At 28.0% G+C, this 13,212-nt stretch overlaps 2 protein-coding genes across 3 annotated transcripts; one reads left to right on the top strand and one right to left on the bottom strand.

Moving 5' to 3' along the window:
• The first annotated feature begins 758 nt into the window (after positions 1-758).
• On the top strand, positions 759-11,626 carry LOC114130796 (uncharacterized). 2 transcript variants are annotated; one of them, XM_027995857.2, is made up of 6 exons: positions 759-988; positions 2,009-2,397; positions 3,140-3,536; positions 3,738-3,928; positions 4,586-4,877; positions 11,343-11,626. In XM_027995857.2, the coding sequence occupies exons 1-6, from the start codon at positions 848-850 to the stop codon at positions 11,544-11,546; spliced, it is 1,614 nt and encodes a 537-aa protein (XP_027851658.2). In that variant the 5' UTR covers positions 759-847; the 3' UTR covers positions 11,547-11,626. The 2 variants fall into 2 exon arrangements, with proteins under 2 accessions (XP_027851658.2, XP_027851659.2); XM_027995858.2 differs by having other exon boundaries at positions 767-878.
• Positions 6,497-9,987, bottom strand: LOC114126850 (uncharacterized). Its single transcript, XM_050201078.1, has 8 exons — positions 9,070-9,987; positions 8,903-9,013; positions 8,536-8,846; positions 8,349-8,481; positions 8,112-8,288; positions 7,945-8,049; positions 7,186-7,887; positions 6,497-6,898 (listed from the first exon to the last, which is right to left on the bottom strand). The coding sequence occupies exons 1-7, from the start codon at positions 9,440-9,442 to the stop codon at positions 7,820-7,822; spliced, it is 1,278 nt and encodes a 425-aa protein (XP_050057035.1). The 5' UTR covers positions 9,443-9,987; the 3' UTR covers positions 6,497-6,898; positions 7,186-7,819.
• Positions 11,627-13,212: the final 1,586 nt, after the last annotated feature.

Genomic DNA, 13,212 nt, shown 5'->3' with positions numbered 1-13,212 from the left:
TTAAATTCTAAAACTTTCAATCGTACCTAACTAATACATAATCTTATAAATTATAATACTGTTCACATTACAAATATAATACTTATTAATTCGTTAATAAAAACAAAAATACAATAATAAATTATTCCTTTCTACGTTCAACATAAATAAATTGATCAACCACACAATTATACTTAAACTATGTAGAATATAAACTAGGTACTTTTAAGATTACATTAAATAGGGGCCACAAAATAGGTTGAAAAGAAAGTTATGTTTATTACATAAATTTAAGTTTTTTTCGATTATTTAGTTTTTAACTAGTGTTAAGTTGAATATTAATTATTATTTATTTTCAAGCTTTATTTTTTTTTTTGTAAAAGTAACTTAAGACTTGAGTCTTAAATTTTTTTGAGTTACCAAAAATGTTTTTGTATTAACTTAACTTAACGAGTTAAAAAAAAATAAATTTAACTTGCTTAGCCTTGGATTTATTAATAATTCAAAATAATTAACACATGTGTTTTTTTTTACATTTTTCATTAAATGCTTCTTTGAACATTTCCCATGAATGTTATTGTTTATTTTTTTACTAGTATTATGTTTATCTTAATTTTATTGATGTTTTTATTAATTTAATAATGTTTTATTTTATCTTTAATAAATGAAATATTATACCAGCACACAACGTCATGAACTATTTTGTATAATATTATATATTATATAATAATTCCGTTTCCTAAACAACAATCTGCAGTTTACCTCTAGTTTATTTTAATTGAATTTTTTGTTTGAAATTAAAAAAGAAAAATATATTATTTTATAAATTAAACATTATTTACATTAATACAAATATTTGAAATCAAACATGTCGAGTATGGAAGAATTGCCCAAAATAGGTAAAAATATAACATCTGATATACTTACTCAACATTTCTTCTTGTATATTTCGCATATAAAACGAGCATTTGACAATTTCAATCAACGTATGGATAAAACAATTGTTCAGGTACTCGGTATACTTAATAGGTTCCTATAAAAGTATAATTTAACATTTAAAGAAGAATATAAAAGTATATTTTATATTATTAGATAGATTATTTATTTATATTGTTACTAAAAATATCCTAAGATATTAGAAAGTGATTATTTAGTATTTGGCGATGTATAGTGATTTTCAAACTGAGTGCCAATTAAAAATTTTTAAATTTTTAAAAAAAAAGATGATTAAGTGGATCATACAGCTCTGCTGTACATTATGAGTTGAGTGAGTTAGGTTTTCAAATAATTCAATGATATACGTTATTGTAAACGAAAAATAATTCTGAGCGAAGATACATTTATATTATACTTGATGATATATTTTTTAATATGAGTAACTATTAAAGTAATTTATTTTACTTTTAATATTGCAGAATTTTATTATTTCCCAAAAGCAGCGTCCATAATCAAATTATTACTGTTAAATGTTAATAATATTTAATTAGTATAATAATATATATTTACAAGTTATAACATTGTTATTAAATTTTGAACTTATAATACCTTACTGTAAATATCGTTCAACAGAGTTAATAATATTAATAAATAATATCTTAAAAATTAATCTATATATTTTGAAAAAAATCATTACATATGAATAGTTAAATTCATAATATATATAAAAGTTTTAAGTCTTAACAAATAATGTTTTTTGAGTTATAACAAATTATTTAATATAACTCTAGAGTCTAGGTATTCATCATATAAATGATAAATAATAATATATATTAACGTTTGATGAAAATTTCAAGTATCCATTTAATTTTATTCCTTTTCGAATAACAACGAAAAATATAAAAATATTCAAACTTCAAACGGTCGTTAATAATTAATGTGACTTTCCGGTAAATTTGTTGTAGGTAGAAAAACTAAAAAAAAATCTTGTACAAAATTTTCAAATCTTGGATAAAAAATGAAAACGACAATGATTTATGAATTTTTAACTACAAAATAATTTGTAAATTTTGTATGTTTGGCAATTTTTTAGGCTTGGATTAATAAACTAATGGAAAACCCTCATCCAAATAATTGTAAAGCAATAAAACGTAATATGTATTTGGCACAGTTAATAATACATTTATATGATGGGAAGTTACAAGCTCCATTTACAAGAATGCCACCTAATAGACCCTTAGAAGCCTTTGACGAATTGCCATTTTACGGAGAGCCGGATACACTAATGGACTATAACGTAACTCCTAAATTATTTAACAAGGAACTACCATTAGATGAACTTAATCATATTTCATCGGATGAGCGGACATATATAGCTATTCAAAGTTTAGATGAAGGCTTTACAATATTTGGATATGTAGCTGTTACCATTGGACATGTAGATACAGGTCCGCTGTGGTTGAATTCTCGAGGAGAAACTATGTAAATATATAAAAAAAATATTCAACTATTATACATAACAAATCAAATAAACCTAAAACATATTTTTAATACTAAACTTAAGAGGACGTTATACTCGTATTTATTGTTATCTCTGTCGTACAGTGTAACATATTACATACCAAATCTACGCTCAGCAGTTCACGTATAACTTCGTATAAAATAGTGCAGTTCAAAAATAACTCGTTTAAAAACAGATTTATAGTAAAATATTAACATAGGTACAAACACAGATAAAGTTCATATCAATAAGTTTCATAATAAGTCAATTCACTCTAATATTAAGTTTATTTAAGTCATTAAACGTGGACTGCTGAGCATAGATTTGGTATATCACGCACTTGTAAGACAAAAACAACGAACGCGGGCCCTCTTAAGACTTAAGAGAAATCTATGTAGAATCTAAACACTGCCACACTGGTACACTAATAAATTTTCCAGAACACATTCAATTAATAAAAATATACGAATCCACCTTTTTTATTTGTAAAAAAACTTATACAGTGGAGGATGAATAATTTATAATTTAATGATTTACAATAATTGTTTACTTATAAAATATCTAAGTGATTTATTCAATTTTTAACTAGAGTAAATTAGAAAAAAACATCATGTTTTTACAACAGTTATATATGAGAAATTGACGGAAATTCAGAATTAGTTATTGTTTAAAAATTAGGCACTTAAGTAGCTAGTAATCGTGTAATACTTATATGTTCTTTAGTAAAAGTCCAATTCCTACTTTTCAAGATTTACCAGTGAGTTCTCCTTTAACAGAGAACTCGCAAGGAATCGAGCTCGATATAATGGACAAGCAGGCAAGTAAAGGCCTAGACATTTTAACAAAAAAAATATGGGATGTGTTATCTGAACGACAGACTCCGGACATCAGGGAACGTGCTGGTGATTTTTATCGCACGCTGTACACCACTATCAAACAAGAAATGCTTGACGAACAGAATAATCTACACGGGACCAAATGTCAAGATCCTTTTGTTAAAAGACTGATATTTTTCTTGGTGGAAGATTTAATAGCTGAGGGTATACGAGACACTGCGGTGTTTCGTCGAATTAATCAATTATCAATGTTAAAAAAACGAGTCAAAGCTATTATAGCTGAAGTACGATTTTTAATCATGACCATTACATTTTAAATATTTTTATATATCAATTATAATAGCTTATAATTTATCAATACACTGAATTACATAAATAGTCAATATTTTGTTTACAAATAATCATGCTTTTATATAATATTATTGATTGTTGTATATAGCTATTATTGAGCGTATAGATGATGTAAAAGACCTGTTGTATAATAGATTGAAACCAGACAACGGTTTTTTGAAGAAGTCAAAAAGTCATTAACAATGCCTAAAATGCAATTATATCTACATCCATCGATAAATTGTTCAAGCTATATATCTGAAATGATATTACGGGAAGCACTTAAAATGATCCCAACATCTAAAGATTTTCCCTTAACACAGTATCCTTCGTGTGTGGTAAAAATGTAAGCATATGTATAAACTTTATTTTTAAAAAACAAAATTATTGTTGTTTACGTCTTTATGGTTCTCATGAATGCCTAAAATGAGATCAAATTGAATAGGTTTTAATATTTTTAACCGTAAGCATTATCTTTATGAGTATTTGAATTACTAACTAGGTAGGTAGGTACCTAATACCTATTATACAAATTATATTATATAATATGCAAATTTTTTATCGAATATGACTTTTAAATTGCAATAAACTGAATAAATAATATACAGATATAGGTAAACTATCAAATTGAAAACATTAATAATATATAATCGTATGTGTTAAGGCAAAAGTAAAAATATCGTAGATTCTAGGATACACAAAAAATTGTTGTCAAACTCTGAATGATTTTTGTAACGAAAACTTTTACAAACAAAGTTATAATAATAATATAAAAAAAGAAAAAGAAAATAATAATTATTATAATATAACTGGTTATAATATGTTAATTACTTAATAATGCTAATATTCAGACACCTGAAAAAATCAACCCAGAGACAAAATATAACTTACTTAACTTTTACAAATTTAAAACTTATCAGCCAGTCAATTTCTAAATAATTAATTTTTTTATTTTATTATAATAATATGTTCATACAATATCTAAACTATTGTGTAATTTTAGATTTAAGATAATGATTGTTAATGAAAAAAAACGCATAATACAGTTAATCAAAATGCGTTTGGAAAATGTGATAAGTGAGATGTATAGAGATTTAAAAGATTCGATAAGACGAGGTTTAAGTGATTATCAAGCCGCTCGAAATGAATGGCTTAGAGTTTGGCGAGTAATTAGAGAATACGAGGAAGTATTAAAAATTGAAGATTTGAAATTGACTGTAAATTACAAAAATATCAACAACACATTTTTGGAAATAATAAAAAATGAAATTGATATAGCAAAAAGACGTTTTAAGGTAAATATTATATATATATAGATTATAGATTAATTAGTGAAGACCTGCAGGTACCCTGTACGGGCTAAAAATTTGCACTCAATCCAGTAATCTTTTTTGATAGATCGGCTCAGATACAATTTTTCATAAATTGGCAAATAGAGAATATTCCATTTTTTGAGTATTTTCTTTTTTAATAATTAAGTAGACTAAAATACATTTTTACATAAACAATACATCTATCAAAACATATTGTCATCAACTTATTAATATACTACCACACTAGTCCTGTTGATTTAAATTCGTCAGAAAGTCCCCAATTAAAGCATAGCGAGTTTTAAACATACATATAAATGATACAATAATAAAGTGCCTATGGCTTAAAATAAAAGAGAAGCCGACTTGGCTTTTTTTTATAACCTTTTTACCGCATCATTTTATCAAATAACAATTAATAACAATGAACAATGATATAAACCTATAACTAATCAACTTGGCTCGGTTAACGGTTTGAATTTTGTTGAATCCGTACCTAATCATGCAGGTCTTTATTAATTAGACTAATGACTATAGAATATAATAATAGGTGTAAGATTTTTTTGTTTTTGGATGTTGAAGAATAATATTCAACTTATTTTGATATTTCATAGACAGTGTTTTTTAGTTTATTTATAACATGCGTACTTTTTGTAAGTATTTTTATGATAATATATAAAACAAGCAAAAAAAATAGAATAATTATTTGTTTGAAATTTGAAAACGATGATGTATTAAAATTTAATTAAATAATAATTAATCAAATGCGAGTATACATTTAAGAATAAAACGAATTCAATCGATGTAATTTTTGAATATTGTTAACTATTAAAATCCAGAAATAATTAACAATAAATAGTATATCTCCACGAATTCGGATTAAATTATTATTATTTTTTTTTTTATATGAACACAAATTCTAACACATTTCAATAAATAATATAAAATAAAATACCAAATACAGAATAGTATATAATAAAAGTAGTATGGAAAAGAGAGTTCTAGCCACTCATCCTGCTGGCTCATCGCTATACCGCCTTGCGCATCCCGATTCAAACACCGCATCCCGCATCCCACCATCGCCGCCGCCCGATCGCGTACGTGCGCGACTTGTATTATCAGTTATAACATGTTATCATTTGTTATCATATACGTATGCATACAACTAGTTATCATTTGTTATCACATACAACCAGTTATCACATGTTATCAGTTATCATTTGTTATCATATATTTGTTACTTGTTGAACTACTTTACATTTTAAATAGGCAGGGTAGACACAGTGTGCTAATAAAATGATAATATTCATACCTAATGGCATGAATTGTATCTTATTATTGTCGATACAGTTAAAAGGTATAATGGTCATTATATAAATGTACAGGTGGTGGTTTTGTTTACTTTACCCTCGACGTATATATATATATAACTCTCGCACGGCATACAAATCGCCACCGTATTGTCATTACCAGACATCACTTAAAGAACAATTATTAAAGGATAAAATAGACATCTGTTCGCACGCTAGTCGAAAATTATAAAATAATCAATATAATAATTGTCACAGGTATTGACACGTCAATCAAATAAATACAACACCATATTGTCAGTATAATAAATAATATAATATAGTAATATAGTAATATAATATAATATAATAATATAGTAAATAATAAATAATTTAACACATATCGAGTTCTATTACAAATATTAAAATTCGATATTAACGTTAAATCATATTTATCTAGATTGAAAACAAAATCGCGAATACAGGTTTCGTTTGCTACCTTTTCCAATATATCGATTATTTCGTGTTTATAATTATTCGGTACAACATCGCGTAATAGTTTAGTTTTAAGACCAACCGCTATCTCCGTGCACAGCGTTCCAAGGTTAACGGATGGTGATTCGACGTAAATTGAAAACGATTTTGAAAATATTTCGAATAACACGCCGTTCATACAATTAGTAACGTCATCGTTATCGAAATAATGTGTGAAATCATCTGAAACAAAAAAACAATGGAAACATGTAATCGGAGAATACTATAAATAATTACACGTTATTATTAAACGTTTAAAAAATGATAACATTTGATATTTAATGACACGTTTAAAAAATGACTCGTATTTCATTTATCAAGGTTATCGGTAACGTGATATTTTTTTTTCTATATTTAATCTCGATATAATATTTTTATATAAAAATATTTATGCGTAAATAACGGATATCGACGATAATAAACGTGATATTTTTTTTTCTATAATAAAATTTGATATTATATAAACATACCATTTATATTGACGCCGTCCCGATTTGGTACAGCATTTGAATGTCCGGTGACGTCTTCGGTATATATCTGGTGAAACTCCAAAGCAGTGACTGGAAATGAATTGGAGATACACTTGACGAATGCCGATTTCAAAGACTTCATTTTCCACGTTATTGTACGGAATTCTTCATAATCGCAAACATCTTTGACGTAAATGGCTCGAGCTACGTCGTCTACTAGTTCAGCGTTGAATAGGGCGTTATAATGCTGATGCGCGGATTTGTAAACTTCTCCAGACACGGTAGCGTAGGTAACGTCAACGGAAATCAATTTCTGATAATATATTAAATTATTTAATATATTATAGCATTGCTGATTATGTAACGATTTAAGTTTATGCAGAAAATCGTTAAGCATAAGGTGCGTATCACGATTGATGATGACGTGCGTGGTTATAATGTTGTTTGCAGACATGATGATTTGTAAAAAAAAATAATAACGAAACACGGGGTGCGATGTATTCACGTGTGGAAATCGACTAAACGACTAAATCAGTGTTGTACCCGCACCGGTTTAATTTATAAAATGTTGTGGCGATTCGTTTCTCCCACCCAGCGACCGAATCAAGCCGTCCGAAACACGTAAATGACCAGCTCACCACGTACCGGTTATATTCTTATGTTTGTAAAAGTTGTCAGTCAAAACATGATACACCAGTGAATCTAAAATAATTATTATAAATTAGTATATAAAAATGAGATTAGTTTAAACAAAATTACCAGTGTCAGTGTACATGAGATTGATTTTGTCTCCGTAGTGTTTTTTCATGACATTGTAATGGTAATCGTACATTAATGTTTTTGAAATATCTAGCACGGCAAAACCTGTGAAAATAAATATATTAAAATAAAAATCTACCGTTAAAAAAATTAAAGTGAAAATTTACCTATATAAATAGGTTTACAAAAATCGATTATTTTATTTTCCAATGAGACAGCATTTAGATTTTCGTTATATGTCGTGCAATATTTGAATGTTGAACGATTTATCAGCTTCTGGAGACGTTGTTCACTAGACACTAGTTGTATGTTAATTCTTTTCCTCATGCTTTCCATCGTTTTTCCTGGATAAACGACAGGAATTAATTAAAAAAAAAACCTTACTATAACTTATAATAACATACCAAAAATAGCATTATTCATCAGCTTAAAAAAGTCCTTTTCAAAGTCGTTTACTGCCTTCTTCCGCAACTCTGTATTAAGACTGATATATTCAGCTAGCCAAGCAGACTGATTAAACTGTACTACTCTATGCACCTATGATAAAATTAATATATTAAAATCTAAATAAGTGTATATATATATATTTACTTTTTCAACTATGAGACCGTTGGCTATAGCTTGCTGCAAGTTTCGATAGTGTATAACATAATTTTTCTTTGATTCTAGTGTCGTCATAAGTTTTTTCACTTTAGAACCTGGTGGAATACTGTTTTGAGGCAGAAAGGGTAAATCATTGTGATGACCATGAAGTTCTGCCGGATAAACCAAATCAACTTCATATATTCGGCCGATGGGAGATGTTTCGTTTAAATCATTTAGACCGTCTAGTGATGGTTTGACCCACTTAAAACCTCCATATGGCATGTATTGAGACATAGCCCAGCCATATAAGTTATTACCTAAATATTGAAATATATTATCAACTGATTAAAGGAAATTATAAAAATATACTTACAGTCTTGGTATATCAGCCATGATTTAGGATTTGACGGTTCGTAATCTGGGGTATTTTCGTTGTTTGCTTTAGCGTAACGCATGCTTGCTTGAGTTAGACCACCACGAATTCCTTTAATAAAAAAAATAAAACATAATTTATAAATAAACAATCGCTTTATAATTTACCTTTTTCAATCATCAACAGCATATCATAATCAGAGAGTAATTCAAGTTTCATAGACGTGTATTTCAACATACAGTCAAAGCTGAAACCTGGTGCTGTGTAGTAGAATGCCGGGTCGAGGTGATATGTGCTCAAACACAGATCACGGAAATTTTCAAAAACATCAGCCAATAATAAGACATCAATTTTGAGATACAGATCTGAATATTCACCGAGTGATCGACAATTGAAGTGGTCCCATACTGTTTTTGCGTGTTCGTAATCTGCGTTTTCAATATTTGACTCTGTTAATGTGCTATAAAATTCTTCTTTCTGTGGTAAACTTGTCTCTTCTAGTTTGCTCCAATTGTCTGTATATCTGAATCGCCACAACATTTTATAAAACCGGTGCGGGTACAACACTGATTTAGTCGTTTAGTCGATTTCCACACGTGAATACATCGCACCCCGTGTTTCGTTATTATTTTTTTTTACAAATCATCATGTCTGCAAACAACATTATAACCACGCACGTCATCATCAATCGTGATACGCACCTTATGCTTAACGATTTTCTGCATAAACTTAAATCGTTACATAATCAGCAATGCTATAATATATTAAATAATTTAATATATTATCAGAAATTGATTTCCGTTGACGTTACCTACGCTACCGTGTCTGGAGAAGTTTACAAATCCGCGCATCAGCATTATAACGCCCTATTCAACGCTGAACTAGTAGACGACGTAGCTCGAGCCATTTACGTCAAAGATGTTTGCGATTATGAAGAATTCCGTACAATAACGTGGAAAATGAAGTCTTTGAAATCGGCATTCGTCAAGTGTATCTCCAATTCATTTCCAGTCACTGCTTTGGAGTTTCACCAGATATATACCGAAGACGTCACCGGACATTCAAATGCTGTACCAAATCGGGACGGCGTCAATATAAATGGTATGTTTATATAATATCAAATTTTATTATAGAAAAAAAATATCACGTTTATTATCGTCGATATCCGTTATTTACGCATAAATATTTTTATATAAAAATATTATATCGAGATTAAATATAGAAAAAAAATATCACGTTACCGATAACCTTGATAAATGAAATACGAGTCATTTTTTAAACGTGTCATTAAATATCAAATGTTATCATTTTTTAAACGTTTAATAATAACGTGTAATTATTTATAGTATTCTCCGATTACATGTTTCCATTGTTTTTTTGTTTCAGATGATTTCACACATTATTTCGATAACGATGACGTTACTAATTGTATGAACGGCGTGTTATTCGAAATATTTTCAAAATCGTTTTCAATTTACGTCGAATCACCATCCGTTAACCTTGGAACGCTGTGCACGGAGATAGCGGTTGGTCTTAAAACTAAACTATTACGCGATGTTGTACCGAATAATTATAAACACGAAATAATCGATATATTGGAAAAGGTAGCAAACGAAACCTGTATTCGCGATTTTGTTTTCAATCTAGATAAATATGATTTAACGTTAATATCGAATTTTAATATTTGTAATAGAACTCGATATGTGTTAAATTATTTATTATTTACTATATTATTATATTATATTATATTACTATATTACTATATTATATTATTTATTATACTGACAATATGGTGTTGTATTTATTTGATTGACGTGTCAATATCTGTGACAATTATTATATTGATTATAATTGTTCTTTAAGTGATGTCTGGTAATGACAATACGGTGGCGATTTGTATGCCGTGCGAGAGTTATATATATATATACGTCGAGGGTAAAGTAAACAAAACCACCACCTGTACATTATAATGACCATTATACCTTTTAACTGTATCGACAATAATAAGATACAATTCATGCCATTAGGTATGAATATTATCATTTTATTAGCACACTGTGTCTACCCTGCCTATTTAAAATGTAAAGTAGTTCAACAAGTAACAAATATATGATAACAAATGATAACTGATAACATGTGATAACTGGTTGTATGTGATAACAAATGATAACTAGTTGTATGCATACGTATATGATAACAAATGATAACATGTTATAACTGATAATACAAGTCGCGCACGTACGCGATCGGGCGGCGGCGATGGTGGGATGCGGGATGCGGTGTTTGAATCGGGATGCGCAAGGCGGTATAGCGATGAGCCAGCAGGATGAGTGGCTAGAACTCTCTTTTCCATACTACTAATAAAAATAAATAAATAATTTTAAACATAAAAAACTAAAACAACTAGCTATGTATATTTATTATTTACGTTACCTATTAGAACACTAAAGAAAAAACCAACAAACTTGAAAATGAAATTTATTTACTGAATAAAAAGATACATGAACGAAATGAAATACTTATATTGGAAAAAATGCACTCAGAAGAACAAGAAAAAATGTATAAAGACGAAATAACCAACGAAAACATAGAAATACAACTAAGAATAGCTACCATTGACCATCTGAAAGCTATTATTCGTTGACTTAATAAACACTTAACAGTGATACCTATTATTAGTATAGTTTATAATATTATAAATATATGTATAATTGAATAATTGTATGGTGTGTCTTAATTTTCATATTATATTACTTAATGTGGCTAAACTTGTATAGCTGTGTATTGAAGATATTTTTAATTATTTACAATTGATAGATTTTAAGCAAAGAAATGAATTTATTGATTTTATAAGTAATGATGTGTTTATTTTTTTTTATCTATATTTCATTTAATTCAAAAAGTGAGTATAATAAGTCACACAAAATAAATGTTGTGTCTCTCCTGTAGAATTTGAATTTCGATGTATATGTATTACATATTTTAATATATTAAAATAATAATTTAAAGCGTATAATTCAGCAATTCCCCCCCGACTTACCTTAGAATGTATATAGAATCGACGATGAATCAATTATTACTGTCGACGTATATTAGATGTGACAACGGCTCGATGCTTTGAACGGTCTTACGTGGTTAGAAGTATTGATCACTGGGTTCTAACTACGACTGTCGTACTTGATCTTGAGAGAAGGGTAGTTAAGATAGGTTAAAACGCATCTAATAATAATAACCTATAGAAAAGTTGTATAGTATGACTTACTATACTTACTTACTCTACTGACTGTAGAGCGCTGATTGGCTGTATGATGCGAAACCCTACATAATGCGCAATGTTGTTGTTTAATAATCATTATTATTGTTATTTATTTAACGACATTATAATATTATTAGGTACAATATATTTCCCGGGTGTAAGAAAAATGATATTATTGTGAGAAAAAAATTGTTTTTATTATCTATAAGTAGGTATACTTATGAGAATTTGTAAACATCTTGAATTATTATTATTTTGCGTAGGTGTAAAGCAGTAGTTCTCAACCGGGGTGACATGGACCCAGCTTAGGAGTAACTAGAAAAATCAACGAGAAAAGAAAAAAAAAATTAGAAATAAATAAATTCTTGCGAAAAAATCATATTATTCTATTTGTAATAATATTGATATACGTTGACGTTTTGAACGTTTTTTTCTGTGTACTGTATTTATTTTTTTTATTTTTTTTTTTTATAATAAACAATTTTTAAATATACAGCTAAGATTATTTATTATTTTGATGTTAGGGTGGTCTAAGATGACATGAATAAAAAAAGATTGAGAACTATTGGTGTAAGGTATGTACACTTTATAGCATTTTATAATCGAAATGATTATAAAACAAAGAAACAGCCCCACAATTTGCAAACAACTATTCACGGGGGGCGGAGCACGCGGGTGGCAGCTAGTGTATTATAATATAATATATAGTATTATGTATTATAGTGTAAAGGTGTAGACTGGAAATAACGTAAAATAGCGATTTATCCTCAAACGATTTCTCTTATTTTGTTGAAATTCAAAAGAATATTAATCGCAGAAATATTTAATTGTTACTTGCTGTTTGAATGAATTTTGAATAATTTTACATTGAATATTTGAATGACTTAAATAAAATAATTGATGCCGAATTAGATTGACAATAATTTTGTTCATTTCTGTGTAGGTACCTATAACCTATGTATAAAAATGTACACCCAATTATTCTATCAGACATAAATATATTTTTATTTATTTAATTTAATTTCATATACCTACATAAGAATTCTGATGGGTT

This window comes from Aphis gossypii, chromosome 2, assembly GCF_020184175.1.
Source record: "Aphis gossypii isolate Hap1 chromosome 2, ASM2018417v2, whole genome shotgun sequence".
Classification (NCBI taxonomy): Eukaryota; Metazoa; Arthropoda; class Insecta; order Hemiptera; family Aphididae; genus Aphis; species Aphis gossypii.
Note: the sequence above shows the minus strand (reverse complement) of the source record. Positions and strands in the feature narration are given on the sequence as shown.